This window comes from Rhodnius prolixus, unplaced genomic scaffold, assembly GCF_049639745.1.
Source record: "Rhodnius prolixus isolate KJV_2025 unplaced genomic scaffold, Rpr scaffold_1, whole genome shotgun sequence".
Classification (NCBI taxonomy): domain Eukaryota; kingdom Metazoa; phylum Arthropoda; class Insecta; order Hemiptera; family Reduviidae; genus Rhodnius; species Rhodnius prolixus.
In genome coordinates this window covers 52,628,288-52,652,136 of record NW_027411581.1, presented here as the reverse complement: position 1 = coordinate 52,652,136, position 23,849 = coordinate 52,628,288, and the positions used below count along the sequence as shown (strand labels likewise).

The window sequence follows — 23,849 nt, the reverse complement described above, 5'->3', positions numbered from 1 at the left end:
AGAAATGTTAGTACATTTGGACTAGGTGAGGAATATACCAGATTTAATATTCATTTCAATAAGATCAAAGTCATAGTCCAAATTAGGTTAGCCAGTTCAAAATTCCCGACAAGAATTTATTTAAATAACGTGAAATACATATTTGATGTAAATAAATTTTGTACCTGTTGTAATTTGCGACAACCTGATTCTGTTACCCATTTTTTACTGGAATGTCCCAGTTTCCATTGTTATAGGAAAATATATTTATTGAAATATTTTAATCCCAACAGTTCTGAGGAAAGAATTAGTTGTTTACTAACTATTGATAATGTTCAAAAGGTTGACGATATTTATTTATATGTAGATAAATCATTAAAATTAGGAGATTTTCTTAAAAATTAGTTCAAAGTTTTGTTATTGTCTTATTATTATGATTTTATTTTTTTTTTTTTCATGTATTTCTTTTATTTGTATTTTTTTTTTATCTTTTATGTAAAATTTCTTTTGTAAATTGAATACTCTAACTCTTTGCTATGATTCTAAAAGCAATAAATATACATACAAATTTAAATGAGTTGACCATGAAGTTAGTGAGTTATCTCTTAACTGCTGACTCCCACTTCTCTTAGAACTTCCCATCAGAACCTGATTGAGTTGTTTCATCACCTGATGGTGCTATAGCGATACTGTGAGAGATCTCGATTGACACAAGTGGGGTCATAAAGTATCCTAAGATCTTAATAAGATACTCCATCAACAACAAAAGGAAACCTTTCAAACAAAGATTGTTCCTGAAAATAAATACATCCGGCTATTTTTTCCAAAAGCAGCACTTTATCAACACGTTTAATTCTGCGCGATATTGTACAATATGACCGCACTGATAAATGGCAGTTTTGAATGGAAGTTTACGCCCATCTCTCATCCAAAAATGAAAAAAAAAAAATTATTTTGAATTTACAAATAAAAGTTATTGATGTACACATTTGTGCCGCTTTCAAGAAAATTTCTAAACATGAGTAATCCATTAATTAGCATTTCTGGTTGGTGGATTTTGTCAAATTTATTGTAGCATCATCTGATGAAACCAAATCTTGCAACTCCTAGCAATTTTCTATTCAGAGAAGTAAGACAAATCTTTTTTTTCTCTTAGAGTGGTGATCATTCCACGTTTACAAAAGGAAGACAAATTATATGTGTAAAAGGCGCAAGAGAGAGAGTCTAGTGTTTTTTCACTTTAATGCCAAATCGAATTTGCGATCGACTTGAATTTAGAGTAGTTCCGCAAGAGTTAGGAACATCTCACTTATTAAGTACTATTCAGACGTGTTGCAACAGTTCCACTTTCTGAATAGACTGTATTCACTTAATATCTTAAAAATTCCGCGATTTACACGGTGAAATTAATACAATGTCATACTTCGCTGAGCATTCCAACGTTATATATAATTCAACCCTTGCTGTACATCCGCTTTCAGAGGAAAATATAATTGGCATTCAGAAAATTAATTAATAATTATTCATTATTATTCATTGTAGATTAGCGTGTATGCTATCTGGAAAATACAGGAAAAACCCTTCTCCTCAGTAAATGGAAGTACTGGGTCGCGATGAGTTTTCTAATTGGAAATACATGTTTTCAAGGTCCTCTGAATACAAACACCACCGGTTTTTTAAACAATTTTTTTTTTTAATCTAAGAAAGTCCCTTCTCAAGGTGATTAGCAGCTGGATCAGTGCAACGCCGGCCTCCGAATAGATCACTGGTCAGTGATCTGAAGAGGAATTTAGGTAGATTTGATCCCGGTTGTTAAGGCTTACTTAGTCCACCGCACTACAAACTGAGCTATCGTTCCTTCAGTTTTGTTCCCACTTACTCCTGTATTATTAATTAATTTTCAATTTTATTTCAGATAAGCGAATAATTTGGATGAAAGTTATTGTTTTTAGTTTTTCTTAATATTTAAAAGTAATACATATTTTGGTAATTTATTGGTAAAAATGTGACTAATTTCTTATTATATTCTTTTCCTCAGTAAAAGTAAAGAGAAATGTCATGTAAATAGATTTTAACTGCTTAACTGGTAAGTGTAGAACGGTAAAAATAATCGTTATTAATCTTACGCGAGTCGCTTACTTGTTGACCCTTTCTAATTTGAACTCTGGTTTGTTTGGTATATGTCCTAAAAATTCATTGCAACATTTGACCCATAAGTGTGCCTTCATCAATGGCTATTATGAAAAAGGAGTGTTAAACACAGTTTCCTTCCCTCTATCATCTCAAACACTTCACCAGCATTTGTACTCGAACTCAACATTACTAATCTTTTGCAACATGGATTTTCTGGGATACCTTTACCCAAAGTCCATTTTGGTTGACAGTAAGTTGCGGTTTGCCGCTGTTCAATGTTTCTCTGCTACTTACAAAAACTCTTTGCACATGACTTTAGCCGTTTCCTTTCTACCATGATTAAATGAGAGAAAAAGCAACACAATTGTTTCTATGTGAACAGCAGATTGTCGTAAATCCCCATGTTGAATAAGCAAGTCGTGTGACATGCGCAAAAGTAGTAAGAAATCGTAGTATTTTTTCTCGCCCAGATCACGAACTCCGTGAGAACCCGTCTTTTTTAGTACCAGAAGCGACTTTGCAATACAATCTCTCCTCGTTCGATTTTCCAGAAAATGTTTTTCTGACGAGAATGATTTGTTATTTGACATGATCGAAAAATATTCTTTAAGAGGAATTAAGTAAAAGGAAAAAGTAATGAATAACAACCAACTCAATGAAATAAGGAAGTTAATTAAAGCTACTAGGGACGGAAACTTCCGGCGATAATACAATCGCTTAAAATACCGAGTCATTTAGTAACAAATTTACAGTTTATTATTAACCATTTTCTCAAGCTTTCCTTCGATTAAAAGTTATTGCTAATTTCCGTTGCAATAGTTTGAAGTTCTAGCTTTATCAAAAGCTTTCACCAACTGGATTAATATAAGTTTAGCATTAGGAGGCAGTTTTTTAGAATACATTTTTAAAACAATGATATAATTATGGCACAGCTTCCTGCGCGGAAAGTTCTGAGAAGGATTCGGTGCCATAATTCTTTCCAGACAGTTTAAATCATTGCTTGGGTAAAACTTTGTAATTCCGGGTCAAGGAGAGGTTCTTCAAAGGAGACTATCACCAACAAGAGCTGTACGAAAGGGGCACCGAAGATTTTTAAAAAGCAGTATAAGGATTAACTAGATGATTAGTAGGGCAGACTTGGGCAAACAAAATTAGGGGTAGGAAGGGATGATGCGTTAGGATGACGCAGGTCTCCTCCGAGCTTGATGATGAGGTTGGATGTCGTGGAACTGCCTCCGAGCTTGATGGTGAGAGTTAGGATGTCGCAGGTCTGTCTCCGAGCTTGATGATGAGTTTGAATGTCGTGGAACTGCCTCCGAGCTTACAAATTGAGGAAACAATTCCTCAACCTATTCGTAATCCACAAAATCCTCTTCTGCATCTTTTTGTTGTCCTTGCTGTTTCACTTTATTTGAATCTCAAAAGAGGAAGAGCAGCGTTCGAAGGCAAATTCCTGTACAGGATTTAGAGTTCCAAAAATTGCAATAAGTTCAATCGAGATTCCGTCATCGGCATCTAACATGTCCGTAAACTGGAAGTGTGACTTCACTGAATTTTCGTTTGTTTGAAAGGCCGCAAACAATTTCCTTTATACTTGGCATTGTAACTAGATTAGCACAGTGGATTCTAATGCGGAGATACCGAGTTCGGATCCAGCATCTGGATAATCCGATTTTCTCCGGAAACCGGCAGTGCCCTGAAAAAAAGCACCGGGTACTCAAACGATGCAAATTTAAACTAAATAAAATAAATGACTACAAAACCAAAGGTATACTTCATTAATTTGCAAATTATTCTTAAAGGTTGACACTATAATTTTGAAAGTAAAGATTGGTTTCGATTTCATTACATTATTTATGCAAAAATTATTTCTGCGTAAATTAAGTAAATTATGCGATCAGGTGAATTACTTTACTAAAGACGTGAGAAAGTTATAATCAATGTTGGCATTAATAACATATATCGCTAGTTTATACTCTTACTTCAACTTTTAAACAACTAGTGCGATAAGATCAAATTTAGTGTATGGAGTTCTCACCGAAAATACAGTTTGAGGTTCCCTGATTCCCAAAAAAATGGTTTGAGAAAGTGTATACTCTAGTTAAAACTAAAAATTGCAGAAACTTAATCTTTTTTTATTTCGTTTTATTATCATCTAAGATCCTACTAAAAGTTAGCGGTTAAAATTCTTAAATCTGAAGAGCGTCTTTACTGAATCGACATTTCAGGATTTTGGTTTGTTTTTGTCGAAAATGGCACCCTCGATTTTCTTTAAATCGCGTATCTAAATACAAAGAACTGTCACTGTTACTTAAATAATTTTTGTACGAAAATTCGCTTCAGGTTAGCTGTGGGATATGGGAGTGTTACCCGCAAGCTAAAGTAAAAACGGTATTAAACAATTAATACAACAAATATAGAAGTATTAAATCTATTTTGAAGTTCAGTGCTCGAAGGAAAAGTCTAAGTTAGAACGTTAATAGCAAGAGAAAATTGTGGTCACATCAAATTTTTGTTTTAGAGAGGCATCCTTCGGTCCAGCGTCCTTGGACATCCGATTAATAATAAGAAAGAAAAATGAGGCTAGATCCGCAGTGCTAGATAATATAAACGTTGCTTTTATCCATGTTTTATCCATTATCCATCATTAGATATACATTAATCAGTTGTTTGTAGAGATTTTAACTTCATTTATGTTTCCATCTTGCACTACCCGTATATTTATGAAGAGCTTATCTTTACAGGCCGCGTCACTAACCTCTGGGCTACCCTAACGCTTCAGGTCGCCACTAAAAATAATGCAATCAGTTTTGCCATTAAAAAATTTATGTTTTATGAGGTTTACAAACCAGTTTATTAATCTAAAAAAAATATAACTCCATCCTCTGGCAAACGTGTTCTGCTAAACAATTATCTACGGATATGAAGGTAGTTTGTGTTTGAGAAGATTTAGCGAACTCTCACTCGCCTGAGAACCATTTCTATTACACCGAACTGAACGGGGTCAAGGACTGTGCTTGGGCTGCGTCACAATTTCCACCGGTAGAGGACCCGTGAGAAATTCAGCGTTACATCAATTGCAGAACGTTTTTATTTCCTATAGTTTATACTTATTTATTTCTTTTTCAAACCTTAATAACCTTTCGCAATATATTGTAAACCTCGCAAAACGCCTATTTTTCACTTTCTCTTACTTCTTTGTGATTACAATCGTGTCAAATTTTTAAATTCCGCACTAAATGGTACTATTTTTCCAATACTATTTAATTCTAACGAATTCCATTACTATAATTTTAGGTTAGCAACAGCAAAAATGGAAGGATATTGTGACGCTTCTTAAGGATCTTGTCAACTTCAGTCAAGTTTATCTTGTGTCCCAAAGAAACGTCTTATCCCAATAGTATAAGCTCAGCGTGTTTATTCTAAGTGAGTACTCCGCACAAAGGTGACTTCGATTGTTAAATAGTAAATACTTATAAAGTGCTCCTCTGAATAGCGGCTACATCAAAGTAACATTTCCTGGCAGAAATACAATGGGTAACTGTTTTTGGAAATGACGTGTACGATTCCCATCTAACTTCCTTAAGGAAATATTAGTTGTAGATTTGTTTTAATTTATTTTTTCTCACAACTTACACCTGTGATAAAGTTAGAGGTTCTATCGAAGTATCTGTTACTTTATTTTTACTTTTTTAATTTAAGAAAATTGAAAATTTAAGAAAATGCGTGAGAATAGAATTTACGATTGCGAAGAAGAATCAAATAAGATTGTAAATTATCAGAAAGAAGCTTGTGATGTAGAGACAAAAGAAATATCTATTGGCCCGCTCTTCGTAGAAGATGGTTTTCTTCGCAACTTCACATCTGTCACACTTCACGGACGATTCTATTGATGCCTGATTTGAAATTGCAAACAGTACTGAAGGCTGGTGAAGTTGTCAACAGGGCTATAAAGTGCTAGGTTATGGTCAACTTTTCCTGAGCAAGAATGGTTTTCCCAAGTGTAGTATCCTGTTTAGAAATTGCTCTTCAGTGTAAGTAATAATTTCATTTTGTATTCATGTGAATGATTTGAGCTACCTCGACTGAAGATTGTTAATAATCTTGCACGCTGTATGCTTCTCTACTCAAACACAATTTTGATCGAAATTACTTGAGTTTATTACTTAGCAAAGAATAAACATTCGAGCAATTGCAGCTAATTGCTGAGGTTTTATAAAAATAGTGGCTTATTAAGGATACAAGTAAATCCGAAACCACCTGCTCTATCAGTGATTGATCTACAACAGGCCAATATATTCAGTCTGGCTTTAGAAGATTTATTCTTCTAAATAATTAAGGCAAAAAAAAAATTTAGAATAAAGGATGCATGTCAAAAAACACTAGAAAATTTATAGTGCATGCAAATTTAACTAGCTGCGTTTTTCTGCCACTCCTGCAGTTAACTAGATCATTTAGTAGTGTTAATTTCCTCTATTTCCTTATTTTAGTTATTTTAATAGTCATATATTTCTCGCTTAAATGGGGCGTTAATGCTCATTTTTTATTAACATTGTTTAAGATTACTCTTCTGATTTGTTTATTATTTTAATCAAGGATTTCATACATATTGTGTGTTTCACAATTTAATAGTTTCCAAACCATTTGCAGCGAACGCAATGGCGTGCCAAAACTGTGGTACTGCAAGCATCGCGCAACGCAATTACTGGTTAATAACTGTTTATTACAGGGCCATTGTCTTCTGGAAGCATTATTTCTATTCAAGGAAAGGAACCAAGTCTCTTTCTGGGTCCAGTACCTACGGGAAAGAGAGAGGAAAAAACAATCAGCAACCAAAATTCAGTTTTCGACTTAGGACTCAAAAGGTTTACAGCTGGTTGAGGAAAGGCGAGAGCTCTTCCACCGCTAGCCAGTTCTGATATCTTGAACTGATTCACACTCTCCAAACAATCACGTCATGAGAAGAATAGATTTTAATGCCTCTATCTCAAATTTCGCTAAAGAAGGCAGGTAAAAAACATAGTTCTCTTAAACGGCAAATTCTAAGGTAAGGTATCCAACCAGGACTCTGATAGATATCTGTAGAAGATAGAATCGATAGAATCTTCTCAAAATCAGCTGTGTCAGCCGGGCTCTTGGACAACATTTTTGCGTGTTGACCCAAGCTAACAATCGAGTTGTTACAAAGAAGGCTGTGTAAATTTGAAACTTGACAGACAGGTTTCAAAAAAATCCGCCATTACGTTCGAGACCAATAAAGGGAAGAGAGATGCCTAGATTGGTTAACCAGTCTACTTACTAATATCCCGAATTACCCAATTGTCGTGGCATATGGTGAAAAGACAATTTTGGTGGAAGATATTTCACCAACTCTCTTGCAACAGTCGTATACAAATTTTAAAGCGCTATCACAAAAAGCGGAAATTAGAGCTCATTACAAAAATTGTGTGAAAGAAATTTAAATGGAGTTTGTCAGCCGCAATTCATCCTTGCTTTTCATTCATACTAAATTAGTGATGCTTTTAAAATTTACTAAAGCAATCCAGCGCATGTGTGTCATATTTAATAGTTGCTAATAGTTTGTAATTAATGTTCCACTTAAATAAATATTATTATACACCACTATAATAAGCTTGTGCAATTTATTTTGCGCTAAAACTGGGTAATAGTGTTATCACCTGGCTTAGATATTTATTATTGTAACCTCAAAACTTTCGCCATTTATCTACTTACCGTCTTGATAGAGACCAAGATCTTTTAGTTTGAGTTAAAAAAAAAGGTAAACTTTCTTTTGCTGCTAAATTCTCATAATTACTGTAGAAAATTGGAATGTTTTAAGTTAATATTGGTTCTTTTTAGTTCCAACTACCGAGTAGAACATAGGGTGGATCCTACACTACCCGGACCTCCTGCCACAGTGTTAGATGTTCAAAGATAGCCCAAATTGAGAAAACAAGGATCATAGACTACAAACCTAACTATAAAAAAAAAAGTAGCCCTTGCTGCCTCTTTGTGACATCACTTCGGACACGGAAATGCAGTGGAGGTACTTGAGATGGAGAGGATAGCTCATTCCAGCCAGGAAGCTTTCAAACTTGGTGGTATTTCCCTTAAGATATCGCTGACGTACGTATCTGAAGCGCCTGAAATGCGATTTTAATTCCTCTTAACTTCAGTGTAGACAAGCAGTCTATTGATGTGAAATTTTCGATATTGAGTATTTGAGTCCAAAAAATGTATTTTATGGATTTAGAATTTGGATTTTAATAAAAAAGCTATCTTTACAATATAAACTCCTAGTTTCAAGAAAAACTTAATTATAAAAACTGCGGTAAGATAAAATCGTGTGAGAATTGGCTCCATTTTTTCTAGAATATAATTCTTTATTTTTACTTAAGTACTTCTAAAATCATTTTCAATCTTTTATCTGATAACTTGGAAATGAATAACCTTATTTCCAAATTTATATTACGATTTGATGGATGGTAAGCCGAGACTGCCTCTTCTCCTTTTTTTTTAGAAGTAAATAAAAAATATATACAAAATTCCTCTACTTTAGCCATTTATATACGTAAATGTCCAGCCACTAGTCCTACTGTCCTAGATTTTATTTATATACAAATTAATTTTTATCACGATGTCTCAACAGGTATCAACGAGCCTGTCTCAAATCTATTCTTAACCAGGTTCACTTCATTCTTAATATTTTTAGACTTGAACCTAGACAAGTTTGAGGATTTTGTGCAGGTCTAGTGCTTTTGAGCGATAAAATCAGACAAAATTAAAATTCCTGTTTGATTTTTTTGTTGCCTCTTTTACCTTTACTAGCTTCGATTTGGCTTTTAGAACTAAAGCCTTTTTCCTTATTAAGTGTCCAACAGAAGTTCGTCTAGCGGAAGGCACCAATTTATTAAATGAGATTTTTCCGTTTCACGCAAATGTCTGGAAATTAGTTCAAATATTTTTCTTGTAACTTGGTGCACGTTTCTGTACCTAGATGCCTATCGCTTCTATTTTCAGGATTTCATTTTTAGTGTATGGCAGTATAATAAAATTATTAGTTTTAATGGTTGTACGATAGAATTAGTGGTAGTAGGTAATTATAATTTAGTTAGTCAATTTTATTGCAAATTAAATTTCCAATCTTTCCTTCTTTTTAAGAGAAACAAAGTGCAGATTTCTGATTTTTACAGTATTTTTTTTTATGAGTGCCAGCCAATAAAAAAGCTACAAATTTTGGAACAAAATCAATAAAAAGATTTTTTTTTTCGCGATTGCACCGAGAAGTGAAAGCGGTTTTATAAAGCTAAATCTACAGTGATTAAAAGTTCTATTTGGGCTACCTTCAGTGCCTGTAATTGAACATAAAATATGATACCCTAAATTCAAAACATTGCACTAACTATGCGGGCTTTTGTCTTTATTTTGTCTGAATGTTGGACGATGTCGATTAAATGTCGTCACTTCGCCGGAATAATGTTATGCAATTAAAATTCCAAATTGTCATTAGAAATATCACTTCACTTTACAATAGATGTTTCCTCGATTTATAGCTTCTTCTTTTTTTGCAACCATTTCCAATGATTTTCTATAAATATTTGTAAACAAAATACTCGTGTAGACCTATTGCTTTTATTTGAAACATTAGTTCAGTAAATTCTAAATAAGCGGTATTCTTGTTGAGAAGGAATGAACTTAGTTAAACTCTCCTCAGAAGTGCCGTTCAGTAAATTCTTACAAAACCTGTATTATATTTGTAAGTATAAAATGTCTGGAATATTATTATGAGTGTAATATTTATATCAACCATCTTTATTATTATATTTTTGAAATTAAGTTTAGTAAATTGTGATAAGGGAATGAAGTATAAGTGTTTTCCTCTGAGTTTTATTTTTTAGATAATCTTCTTTTTAACTAACTTAAGTATCATTTCTAAGTTCTTTCTTTTATCTACAATTTATGAGGTATTTCTTTTATCTGCAAGACGCTCTAGTGAAAGTAACGTATAAATGATTTCTGAGCAGTTTGTATAAACAGTGGAAAAAGATTTTTTTTTTATAAATTACAGCATAGAAAGTTATTACACACAACGTATTTGCTTAATTACAAGAAGTGTAATTTATATCAGTTTAAAAAACAGAATACAGGGGGGAAACTTTTTTAACTTTAAGAAAGTTTCTTTGATTCGTAAAGATCGTTGTCAGGTATCATCTGTCTGAGGACACGAACAACATCTGTGTTGGTTGTCAATCCGTTTTCATACTTGTTTGAGTTAACTGACAACCGTAACAATAGTTATAATAAACTACTGGAGAGTCGTAATCCACGCTTACTGATTGTCGAGTAACTTAATCGGGACTTAGGTAGCAGGTTAACTGTGAATCAAAAATGTTCTAATAATGATTTCCAAATTTCAATGATAATAATAATACCGAGGTTCGACTGCACCCTACTTTTTTTGGTTTTCTCTAGATGTACAGCTTACTTTCCGCTTGCTGGAGTGTGCTCTAGGCCTTAAAAATGACTTTGGACGCTAGTGAACACTCAGATGTTGACGCGCTTAGTTAAAATAATAATGATGGCTTGAGTATTTGTTCCAGGTACTGCGACAGTTGGTTAAGTTAGGGTTACGTAGTGAAGGTCTATCTTATCCTTTCAGACTGCTGCGGTCAGCACTATTAACGTGGCAGCTCGCAAACTCCGAACTCCATGGATGATCGCTCTCGAGTAGTAGCACAATTATTAAGTAATGTCAATTGTAGAATAGATGGGTGGATTGAAACGATTATACTCTTGGTGATTCGAATTTTTTTTTCTTATTCTCAATTGGCAAATAATCCTAACCAAAATGGTCACTTAGTATTATAGAGCGTGAATTGAAGGATTGCTTTAAGAATTAGAATTGATGGTAGATTTACTCAGTTGGAACTGAGCTGTGGAATACCTTTTTGCTTAGAGAAGATTCTTTACATCTTGACACTGTTAAGGGGATTCAGGTACTACTTGAGTAACATCCAGCTTAGACAAGCTTTATACATGACCATACTTTCATAGTCCTTTAATAGCAGTTCTGTTTGTTCGTTGGCTAGTTCGTCCAACATACTCGTAAAGTTTTAGCTGGAACAATTATCGTCCTCAAAATGAACTCTGTTCGATCCTAAAACGTCCGAACCTCGAGTTTAATAGGTTCTATCAACTCATGATGGTTTTTATTTCCACTTATTGTTTTGAATATTTATAATTAATCCTGCAAGATCTTCTTAGTTAAATTGGAGTTTTAGGAAAGCTAATTGTTGCATAATAAATAACGTTAACTCCAAATACTTGGACTATCTAGAAGAAATTACTTGGAGAGAGGTTAGCTGAGATGAAATCAGATTATTACTTACTTAAATTAACAAGCAGGCCTTCAAATTAACCCTGTAACCTGGTTTCAGGTGTAAATGAGTAACAAAAGTTTGTTATTAAAACACAGACACATATGACCTATTTCTCAGGCCGCCAGGAGAAAATTAAATCGCTGTGCTAGGAACCAACTGTTAGTGTATAATCTTAAAGAACTGTAATAGTGCGTGTTCGCAGATTTCAAGAAAGTAAATCTGTAGTTGTGAACGTGCATTTTGTCTGTGGGACTGATGAACTTTAATATGGCCACACTTTCACAGTACTTTATTGGCAGCACGGTTTGTTCGCTGGCCAGTTCGTCCAGCAGATAAAGTTTTTACTGCCAAAAAAGAAATAAGGAACTATTATCGTTCTCAAAATTAACTCTGCATTTCTTCACTGCAGTTTCACTTTCGCTTCTACAGGTTAAAAAAAAGAAGAAAAAAAAAAGAAGTACATATTTTGAACGTGTTAGCTTTTTTGAATAAAGTTTTAGAGTCTCATGAATTAAATAATAAAACGTGCGTCATGATCTGCGTAAGAACCAAACATAGAAAGACTATTTTTTAAAATAACGTTTTATGATTTTCTTAAAGATAAAGCACTAAATCCCTGGGGATTAATCCAGAGTTTTACTTTCACTTATCCTTAGTAAGAGGAAGTAATTGCTCGTGTTAAATTTTGAAGTTTTAGCCAGAAATGCATTTTTTTGATGTGCCTATGAAAAGAAAAACACGCATACTTGGTTTCACTGTTTTGATTTTCAATTAATGGAATGATTCTTTAAAAAAAAAGCTACTCTATTTTTGGTCATTTTTCATTCAACAAGGAGAACAGGGAGAATAGGTATTCTGTAAGCTGGACTTGTAGCTAATTTTTAGATCTTAAAACCGTTGTTCAATTCATATGTCGAAAATGATGAGCAGACAAACTTTTCGTTTTAGAACGTTTCTAGGTACTCGTATCTCTCATTTAACTGGGTGGTTTATACTTCAGTCAATAATTTCTATCTAATTTTTCTTTTAAAACGATAGAAATAAAACAAAGTATAAAAGAAATTTTAATGGTTGATCGTGCGAAAACATTATTATTAAAAAACAATATTATTTTTATGACAGCGTTTATCTACACAGCCAGCCGCTTAATTAATAATTAAATGACAAAATCAGTCATAAAGATTACTAAGAATTACTCAAACAATTTTTAAGTTCGTGCAGGATAAATTACGAGAATTTTACAAATATGTTCAGTGATTCAAATAGAAATATTTGTTTTCCTAAATTAAGTTTTCTTATTAAGAAGTGTGTGATACAGAATATAGATTCTGTAAGGAGATTTCTTTTTTCGTCTAAATTTTTACTGTAGTCCATTACAAGGTGTCTAAATTCTATGTCTATTATACATGTAAGGCACAGAGAGTTTTTCCATCTGCCCTTTTTATGTTGGAAGATCCTGCAAATGGCCTGATTATCTAATCTGGAACCATCTAATTTGGAAAGTCGCTAAACCAGGGTTTCCCGAGATTGCAGATGTTCCATTTGTACTCGTAAAAGAATCCTTTTTGACTGTTTTCAAAGTCGTTTTTTCATTTACCAAATGGAAGTTTATGGAAATTTCTTTAAATGGCAACTATAGATCCAGTTTTTCTTCCTGAAGAGCAACAGCTGGAGATAGTGCATCTTCTTTCTTACAATTCTTTAAGCCTTATAGTTCTGTTACCAATGCCAAATTCACAGATACATCACTGCTTCGAGTTTAAGAACTTACTTTGTAATACCAACTTCTTGTTAGACTTCCACAACTTTGTAACCTTGTCAGAACCGTGTGGAAGTGTCTGAGGATCGTAAACTACAGGAGGAGTATTTATATCAATTACTATTTACAGAGGTTAATAATGGTAAACTATAGTTCTCCGCTGGCGAGAATGAGGATCGTAATCTGCACATGCAACTTCATCTTCATTTTTAGAACCGTCCGTACATACATAATAGGTTCCTGACCAGATAGTTTGAAGCACGTGTATGCAAATTTTATTTGCATACTTATTTAGTATCAGAGCACTGAATTAGGAAGTGTAATCAAGTTGTATAAGTTAGACGCAGGTTATCTGCTTTTGAAATCCTTTTATTGGGAAAGATACTAACTCTCTGGGCAAGTAGACTTGCTCATTTGCAAATTCGCCTACTCTGCTGGTTGCCTGCACCAAATATATTGAAAGCAGATTAAGTGTTTGTCCACACAATGCAGGAAAGAAACTTGCTTACCACCTTACAATGCCAATGTGCATTGAAAGAGCTTTAATAGAAACTGAATAAATATTGACAGGTATTAATTAAAAGACGCCAGCTATTTCGTTCAAAGAATAGCTGAAAATGTTTACAACAGCGAGACTAAACTATGTAGGTAAGTATGTAGAAAAGTAGATTGATAAATAGAACGGAAACCTAGATTTTTTTAAAAAAAAAAGTGATTTTCCAGCTAGCTCTTACTAATACACAATTTCCCTAAGAATTTTCCTCTTTTTTCCCCTCCTAATTCACCAAAACCTTTGTAAACACGACATCTACAGTAATAGTGGGCCGTTTTGTTAAAAAAAAGATAAATGTCAACTTTTCTCTCGTTTTGATTTTTTTAAAATAAAATTATTTACGGCTCTGTTTCTTCTAAAACTTATTGTCCAAATGAGAATGGGAAAGTGTGACTGCATGTAATGCATCTTTCTTTTAATCTCATAAAATGTTGAAATTTAAGGCGTTTTGGTTAGTTCTTTTGATTTGCTAAAACTTGGAGAACTATTGTAAGTTTTGCATGCTCTGGTATTGTGTGCATGCCAGTTTCTTTTAGAAGGTTCTAAGGCAGCTACTACGTTAAGACTGGTGGACGCCGTACTTTTTTCACTTGAGGGGAACACTTGAAGCATCGAAGCATTGCATTCGTGCAAATTTTCTGAACGCTGAAAAGTGGTTTTACAAATGGTTCGTTCGTTGTATTTGCTATAATATTGAGGTATAATATGAGGAAACTCCTCAAAGTTGAAAACCCAATAATAAGTTTTACAATAAACTTAACAGACCAGTAGCACCAATTTACTTAATTGATTTTCAATTTTTTTGAGTTATTCTCGCAAATGGCTCTTATTTGTTACTTTGAATGGAATTAAAAGAGCTATTGGTAATAGCTATTAACATTTTAGTGACTCAAAAGAACAAATCCCACCTAATATTTACTAGTCGAACACATAATTACTTGTAAGAACTGTTACATTGTCCCAAAAAAACAAAAAGTACCTAAAGGCAATTTCGTGAAAAAGTTTGGGCAGGTTTACCTCTAATGTTTCATTCCAGTGTATGGTACCGCTTCACTACCTGCCTAATATTATCAGGTTTAGATATATTACCGAAATTCCAAATTTAAATAAGTAAATCATGGAAATGTCTAGTTTAACAATAGTTTAAGTAGAGTATAGTCTCATCGCATAAGGCTAGGTCTATTACTGGCTAGTTAAGCCCTCCACTAAGTGACGTTTCTTTCTTATTGGGTGCTTCTGATTAATATTTAAGAATAAGAAATGAATAACCAAAATTTTGTGAAGGAAGTACATCAATAGATCGGAAGTGCGACTAAATAGATTGAAATTTACGAGTATTCTGTAACAGTATGTTTTATTCGATCTGGGCTCAACTTATAAAGGCAAAAACTTCTTTCATGATGATAATTAATTTAGTGAGGCTTTGGGGGAGCTGTGTGACGTCACGCTTTCTTCAGCAGCATTTTTTTTTTTTTTAGAACGAACGTATTACAAAATTAAATATCAATAAAAAGAATGAATGGTGACCGCGTTATTTTTATATTTTATTAATTTTGTACTAAATTGTTAATTTTTTTTGTCAGAATTCATATCGCAACTTTCACAATTTCGGAATATCCACCATATCATTGGATAAGTAAGGCAGTTAATTATGTAGTCCAAAGTTCATTAAACTATGTTTAAGTTTAATGATAAGTCCACTAATTAAAATTTAAATTGTGGTCAATTTCTTTTTTTTTTTTTTGAACACGCTATCCTTTTTTGTAAATGGTTTAATTTCTTGAGAAAGTCGTTTCTCAAATAATTGTTCCATTGTATTTTTTTTTTCCATTATCTGCAGTAAAAAATAAGTGATCATTATTGCAAAATAATGTACAAGTTTTTAAAAAAAATTATTGTGTAATCTGTTCGTTCTATGATTCAGGGTATTTAGAGAATTTTGGGTTCAATAAAGCTCTGTATCTCCAGGGTAAAGAATCGCAAAGAATAGAAAGGAAGTCTCTGTTTCTCATTATGATGCTACGATTACAGCTCAATTATTATGACGATGCGAATGCAATAAAACCAAAAGTTATAATTTAATTAATAACAATGACATAACTAGTTATTACATTGTTATATAAATGTTGTAAATAATTCAATAACAATTTAACCAAGTGTTATTACTAGTACGTCTGTTACCAAGTATGTTCGTACATTATAATTGGTTACTTTTATTTTTCCTTATTGACCTATTGTCGAATCTCCCCAGTAACCCATAACTATACATACGGTAAGTTCATGTTAGAAAGTGGTACTGGATCCTTACAATGATGTTATGCAAACCATGGGAGGGGGAGAGGTAAATGGATTATATGACAGACATATAATGGTATGAAACACTCAAATGACCCTCTATGGCATCTTACTATGATTATTGTAGTGGTAAGTGACAAATTTGCATCAGTTTCTCTGCAAACTCGGAATTTATTAATACTTTTACTCATCGTTAGTGTTATGTTAAACTAGGAACACATATTACACTAAATGTGGTATTTAAGAGCAATGGTGTATCCTAAATTTTGAACCAAAGACCAATTAGATATTTGCCCCAAGTTTTACTACCGAAGTTTTAGTTCTTGCATAGTTTTATTAAACACTGTTAGCTTGATTCAAGTGGACATTGATTGACTCTAAAGAGAAGTTCTCTTCTTCATAATCCAAATGGCTAATGAACACTCTCAATTTTTATTTCGGGGCTATTTTGAAATATCTGGAGTTGACTTGGTGAGAAGGGTTGCACGAGACACCAGGAAAATTGACATCTCTCGACCTAGAATATATTCCTGGAGACATGGTTCTCTATTTAACAATTTTCTGTTGATAATTCTTTCAGATTTTGAAGAGCCATTCTTAGATAAAGAAAGGTTTCCTCATGGGCCATTGTCGACTCGTGGGCACCAAAAGAAACTGAGTCTAGAACTGGATAGCACTTGTTGGAAGATGGAGGAAACTCTAATACACCATCTTATAGATTGTGAAGCCATTTTCTCAGGAACATTCGGACTAGGCGTTCCCAGGTGCTGGTGGAAAGACTATCCTCGCTAGAACTTTCTAAGATTTCTTCGATAACTGGGGCTGTACGGGGTTCTGTAGGGATTCGTCTGGCACCAGTAGGGGTTGCACATAGTACACTTATTGCTTCAAAAAATAATTCACATCCGCTCAAACAGGCAAGACACTTTTTACGCAACCCAGAAAAGGCGAGATGCCCACCTCTGCTTGCCTCACAATAAATAAGATATTCTCGGCACCTACAACGACAATGGAAACAGCGACATCATAGACGTTGGAATCATCTTCATGGACTCGATCGCAAATCTTCAGCCACACTTCAACAATGGCAGTTTAATAAACCACGGCATCTCGGCCCAAATAAGTGAAAAGTAAGCCAAGCAATAAACTGTTTTGCAATAACTTCCTTTGTGTTTCTTATGGATTCTATTGTATATTTTTTGTAATCCGTTTAAGGCTCTGTTAATATTTACTGATGGAAGCGTTTAACATTTATCTTTTCTTTTTTTTTACAAAGCAATCAGTAAATAAAAGAGAAAACTATATCATCTGGCTGATCAACCTAAATAGAATGAACTGCCATATTTGTAAATACCGCTGAGTTTTGAAATTAATTTATTTTCTATAAATCATAAGTAATGCAACAGTAATGTTTGTCTGTCAGTTATTGTTGTGGTAAAATGTATTATTATACATAAAACTAATGTTAAAGTATAAGTGGCATAATCAGAGTTATGATCCGAGGTATGCAACCATGTACTTTACAAAATGTTTGCTTCCGAGGTTCTGTATTTTCCGCTTCTATATATTCTTTTTCTGAAATACACTTAACTAGATTTAAATGTGCACGCAATTGCACTTACATAATTCCAAGTATCACGATGAATGAATTTAATATGGTAAAGAAGAGAAAACAACTTGTCCTTCACATTATGCGAATCCCCGGAATGGTTTCGTATCAATTTATTAGATTGTCCTTTATTTCTACTGTTCGCAATGATCTTTGACTAAAAAAATTAAGCACCAACCCTCACTCTTAACGATTCACAAAACTTCAACGCGCCAACGACAAATATAGAATAAATAAACCATGCCGGCTGACCTGTGCTGCTTTCTTGACAATGGATTTATAGCCATTAATAACCAAGATGTAAAAGCGTGTGGTTCCCGAATAAAATGGTGTTTCAGCCAATCTTCTCGCTATCTGTTATTTATCGCATTGAACTCGACCAATTGACTTAAGGCCTTTTTGTGAACATTGGATTACACTAATAATTATTCTAATCAATAGATAAGGTGTGTTTTTCTAAACTGTCCCAAGTTGTGAAATGGCCACAACTATTTAGTTGTTTGTTGAGGCCACAAATTCTCTAATAAAAAGCTACGGTACGTATTCGTGGCTATTGCCTCATGCCTTTCTCTGGTGGCTATTCTGAATTAAACTATAGTTTAAGAATCACTGTTAATAGAGCTTCAATTGTTGGAGCTCTTTTGGAGGAGGAAAGTGAAACGTTGATTTAGTGATTCAGGAATATCGCGCTTCTGTTTGGCAGATTTTTGTTACCAAGAGGTTATCGTCAAGTCTTAAGGTAGCATCTAAAACAAATATCACATTTTATTTTAGTTATGCAGACTATTATAAGTAAGCGCAAACTTTTAGAACTATTTCTAAACATCATTTTCTGTAATTAAACCTCAAAAGTGTATTTCCTGAGATAATTCAAGATGGAAGATGCAGTATATCAGCTACACTTCCTCTTTGACGTGCAAGATAAAGTGAGAAAGAGAGGAGATCGCACTTCTTCTTGCTTTGTTTACCAAGCTAAGCGCCATCCAGTAGTAATAAGAGTTATCAAGAACACAGGTGGCAACACACGCACAGTTGATGATGGTGGGGCGATAGTGAACTCATGCAGTTCGGGAAGTGGAGTAGTGCCGGTATCTGCAGAGAACGGGGGGCACCTGAAAGGCAGGGAGGGGTTGCGGAGAAGGGACCGACAAGAAGGTTTGCTGTTTACTGAACAACACTGATGTCTTGCACAACATCGCCGAGTGCACACCAGTCAACTTGACTATCGGTGGTGGCGTTGTTTGTTTATCGTCATTTCCGTTCTTGTTGTTGTTTACTTCCTTAAACAACATAGTGATTATTATTTATTGTTGTCATATTCTTGTGTCTGGGAGTCTTGATCATTGACTAATACTGGTATTTTTTATATATTTTTTTTTTGTAAAAGCCGGTAAATTTTTCGATCTTATTTACGGGTGTTTATTCATTTCGCGGCGATACGTACCAGGACGGTCATGCGATTTGCTAAAGACTCAGGATCAGGATATCTTGGTACTTCATCGTCCAGTATGGACACATTTTTCAAACATCGGAGGTTTTTCTTGCCAAAAAGGTAATTGATATTCATTCATTTTTATAAAATATTAAAAATAAGTCTGTTACGGCTCAAACAAATTACTCTTATCAAAATTTAAGTTATGAAATCCGCTAAAAACAAAAAAAAATTGTTCAGAAAAGAAGTCGAACTTTTTAATGAAATTTTCTTAAAATTTTGATTTATTTTTTTTCCTTCCTATCACAGAAGTAGGAAGGACCCAAATTACCCTTAAATTGAATTTACGAGAGAAAATTACCGGGCGCTTTGCACGTAAAATTTAAAAAATTTTATACATTAAAAGTAATTAAGGAGCACCTTCAAAATAATAAAATGTTCGGTCATTTCTATTAAAAAAAATGCTCAATCATCAAGCTTGTTAAAAAACTCTGGCCTAAATTTGGTTTTTGATAGGTAAATAACCTTCATCACAACTCCAGGCTAGGGCTTTTTTCCCTTTATTGGTTCTCGGACTGACCACTTTAAGTATCTTTATCAGTCTTTCTCTAGAGAACAAACCAACATTCTCTAGCTATATCTAGGGCAAACTGAACTGAAAAAACAAACCTACTTTTCCCGGTCCACTCGAAGGTTACAAGACAAACTCCTCTTTTTTAAAGTGATCATCAGACCACAATGACACTGCATCTTGTTCTACCCCGGGGCCTAACGTGTAAAACATGGTAAAACATCTCTACAATTCAGAACCAACTCCTCAATGATTCTTAATGTCATAGTAAAATCATCTGATTCCATGAAAACATCTCCAATAGTTCCAACAAATTCCTACAACCAAAACCGCCTACTCGAACTCCGTCTACCCTATATTGCCTTCCTAATCTATTCTATTCGCTACCAATTTAGACATTTTACAAGATATTCTTAATATTTTTCTCAAGCTGTAGGTTTTTTCCTATATAAAAACTTTTTTTCTATCATTAGCGTCCCTAAATATACTTACAATCTATAAGCAAGCCGCACTACATCAGTTCATAGGTATTTCTTTATAATGTTTCGTGTATCATAATGCATGTATTTGTAAGCAAAGTTTATGAGCCTGATTATTAGTTTTATATTTTTAGAAAATAAATTAATTAAAAGAAATGAGAAAGAAAGTTATTGCTCTTGGCTTCCTGTTGTGCCATTTTTATGTCCTCTACTATCTAAAAGTTCAGCTGGATACTCAGATCCAAGAACATCCAGTTTAAGGACACCTTAAAAACCCGTTATATCTAAAATGCCCCTATTCAAGTCCACTACCAATCAGCTAATTCCTTCCTTTCTCTTAAACATGTAAACAGCTCCTACCATCATTGTCCTTTAAATAAAAAACTCCCAGGCCTAAATTATGTTTTGGCCAAGTTCAAATTGTACAGTTTAGTGAATATTTTGAAAATTTTGGAAAACTGGAAATAGGAAAAAGAGTTTAACTCGCTTCTTCTTTAGATCTTCGCTTAAATGAAATCCCCTGTCGGAAAAACGTTTCAGCTTCACCTGCAGGTGGATAGTATATACCAAGTTTAAAGAAAATCAACGGAAAAAGTTTTGGAAAAGAAGGAAAATCTATTCAGTGGTACTTTTTGGTTAACCAGTTTTCTTCAAATTTGAATTTTGGTTACTTATCCATTTCTTATTAATAATAAGTATATTTTGTAAACAATGAGACCGCAAATTTTATCTATGTTATATTTATATTATACCTAAGATTGGTTGAGGCTTCCCTCTCTATAAAGTCATTTGAAAACTGTACACCTACATTAATAAGAATTTTGGTCATCTTTCTTTTAATTGAAGCCAAAAGCCATGGTTTTTTTTGCCATCTAGCTCTCCATTATAGCCCCAAATTGTCATCAATCTTTTTCCTGAAATTAATACCATTTCTTGCATACTCTAAAACGTTACATGTGCTAAGTTGTAAGACAAGATGATTGTAGACAGCCCCTTAAATGTTCCACTTGGATACTTACTTAATATTTGTGTTTCGGGATCACATTGGTTCTCAACATTTAAGGAGGGACCTGAAGAGGTACAAGATGTACTACTACAATATCATTCAAGTGTATTGAACGTGTATGCTATTGATGGCAGCTAACTTTTTAGTCGATTTCTGAATTTCAAAAAGAAAAAAATAATAATAATTCATAAACTGCGGTAATAGTAAGTCTGTAACCATACAAGGTCAAGGTTAGTGACCGGTTTTTTTTTTTTTTATCCAGAAATTATAGTAATTATATATGGTGGAACAGGTTGTCGGTTAGGCAATATGTATTACAGTGCTTATTGTATGTACCATCAGATTGTCTCCAGTTAAGTTTGTTGATTGATATTAAAGGATGGTGGGGAAAACTCATTATTTTCAATCTTCTCCTCCTTCATTATTAAATAACAGTGGGAGCATGTTTGAACGGAAGTTAATTTCAGAACTCTTCATGCTAATTTTCCTATTTAATGTTTTGGGAGAATGCAATGTTTCGGGAGCAAATTACAGCATTCTCTCTGGGAATGGAGATGTTCTATTTGTTTTTTATTTTATTTTATTTCATTGAATAATTATGATAATTATATTACTGTTTAGCATGAACGCTATACATATTATCTAGAATTATCTTACCTTAAGGTTACTTTTTTTGATTTACTTTCTCATATTATAGAACAGAGCAAGAAGTGTTACCACATCACAACGTTTGATCGGGAATTATCATTTTGAGGTCCATGATTACGAACAAAAATGGATTTAGGAAATAGTCTGTGCTTGTAATCAAAATGTCCCAAAAAGCAAATTCTCAGGAAGTTAACCATTATATTTAGGAAAAGATTTAGGCAGGGAATCCGACTGTAAAACTTAGCGATCAAAAACCTTCACTTTATCGAATGGATTTTTCATCAAAAATGATTGCATGGGTTTTCCTTATTACTTACTTGCTCTCATGTTGATTTACAAGTTTTATTAGAATTCGATTAAGGAGACTTTTGGAAATTGGGGAGGTGGTAAGGCTTTGTAACTGAAAGTACCACTTCAAACAAATGTATGGTACCTTCTCGTTTATATATTATAAAGTTTATAATATTATAAAGTATTATAAAGTGTTTATATATTATATAAATGTGTTGATAAAATTACCCAAAGTTAACTGGTTGAATTATTCAATTTTTTTGAAGATGCCTGCTACAAATTTTCTCCAAACTTTACGTATTTTTCACTCATGAAGATCAATACATTTATAGAAGAACTGTTTTTAGGTTAATTCTTTTTTAAGGCGTACCTACTACGGATTTAAGGTTTCTTTAAACTGTTATTGAAACGCAATTCTGGGGGAAAAAATGGTTAGCTTCGCTGAAGGTGTCATTTTGATGTAATATCGTATAGTTTTATAATCAAAATCAATGTTGTTTCGATTATTCGCAGCCTGGAAACCTGTAAAAGATAGATTATCCAGGATGATATTAATAGAAAATCGTATGAGTATGTTTAAAATTTCGCGATGGACTAAACTAGGGTCTGAAATATTAAGAACATAGCTAGCACCAATTGTAAATAGTTTATTTTTTTAATTGCGAAAACCAGTTGATATCATTGTTACAGAGATTATCCAAGTACTTTAACTTTTCCAAACATTTTCTAGGGAGTCACTCATTACTCATATTTATAATCTTCGCCCACCAGCTAATCATTCTTTTAAGAACCTCCACTTCTACATGAAAACATCCCGTTTCCTGGCACACGATATTAATTAGAAGTGTGGAGAGGCCAATTGAAAATTGATTTAAAGTATTGCAACGGAACAGATTCTATTTTATCGGTATACTCGTATAAAGGAGCCCATATCTCTCTCTGAAGAATATAATAAGACTGAACTGGCCATCGCTCTGTAAAGCTCACATTTAGTCTCCCAAGCGTCAGATTTAGAGGTTATAAGAATTTCTTTAACTTTAAACGAGGCTAGTTTTGCTTTCTCTACAAATTCCTCAGCGGCCAAGGAGAGTACACCTGAAGATGAGAACCTGACGCCTTAGTAATTCACGCTTTTTACAGTACAGATTTTAGAGTTATTAAAATAGAATGCTCTATTAGTCCTCAGTCTGCCGCCTCTTCTGAACGGGACGATGTTAGTTTTAGCAATGTTAACAACTAAAGAATTAGAATTACAGTAATCGGATAATAATTATAATTTATTATTCATGCCCGTCCAACTGTTATCTACAAGAACTAAATCGTCCGCATAGAGGAGAGCCACCAGATCAAGATCTCCACTCAGACTGATACCCAAACTGCCATGCTCCTTAAAAAAAGAAACCAGATCACTTACAAACAATGAGAATAGTAGCGGGCTAAGTGAATCGCCTTGAGTGACGTTAATAGAGAAATTAGTTGTTTCATTTTTCAATATAATATGAGCTTTTTCATAAACATTCATTACAAATTATGTATGTGCATATATTTACAACAATGAGCGCGATTGGACAAGTGTGGATTCTTAGTGTCCAGTGTGTAGCTAATTTTAATTGGCCAAATTTTAACAGTAAAATATGAACTTCCGCTCCTTATCAACGCATTTAATTGGTAGTTGAACTATAAGCCCCACTTGAAAAATAGGTGATTACTTTAA

The 23,849-nt window shown here is 33.6% G+C and overlaps 2 protein-coding genes across 11 annotated transcripts in view; one reads left to right on the top strand and one right to left on the bottom strand.

The window, feature by feature from the left end:
- The window catches only part of LOC141449686 (probable tubulin polyglutamylase TTLL9), a 43,401-nt gene that overhangs the window by 17,474 nt on the left and 2,078 nt on the right, over positions 1-23,849 (bottom strand). Inside the window, exons 1-2 of one of the 9 annotated variants that reach the window (XM_074119363.1) lie at positions 545-751; positions 165-274 (exon numbers count right to left, since the gene is read on the bottom strand). The exons of 5 other annotated variants lie outside the window; for them this stretch is intronic. In XM_074119363.1, the coding sequence (XP_073975464.1) occupies positions 165-201 (37 nt within the window). In that variant the 5' untranslated portion in view covers positions 202-274; positions 545-751. Of the gene's footprint in view, positions 1-164; positions 275-544; positions 752-22,363; positions 22,479-22,505; positions 22,658-23,849 lie in introns of those variants that run through there. 3 more of the 9 variants (XM_074119382.1, XM_074119410.1, XM_074119373.1) reach the window with 3 other exon arrangements.
- Positions 18,762-23,849, top strand: part of pip (heparan sulfate 2-O-sulfotransferase pipe) — a 115,904-nt gene continuing 110,816 nt past the window's right edge. For both annotated transcript variants that reach the window (XR_012455671.1, XM_074119468.1), the window contains exon 1: positions 18,762-19,260. Coding sequence is in view for 1 of the 2 variants with exons in the window: in XM_074119468.1 (XP_073975569.1) it covers positions 19,163-19,260 (98 nt within the window). In the remaining variant the exon portion in view is untranslated. The remainder of the gene's footprint in view (positions 19,261-23,849) is intronic.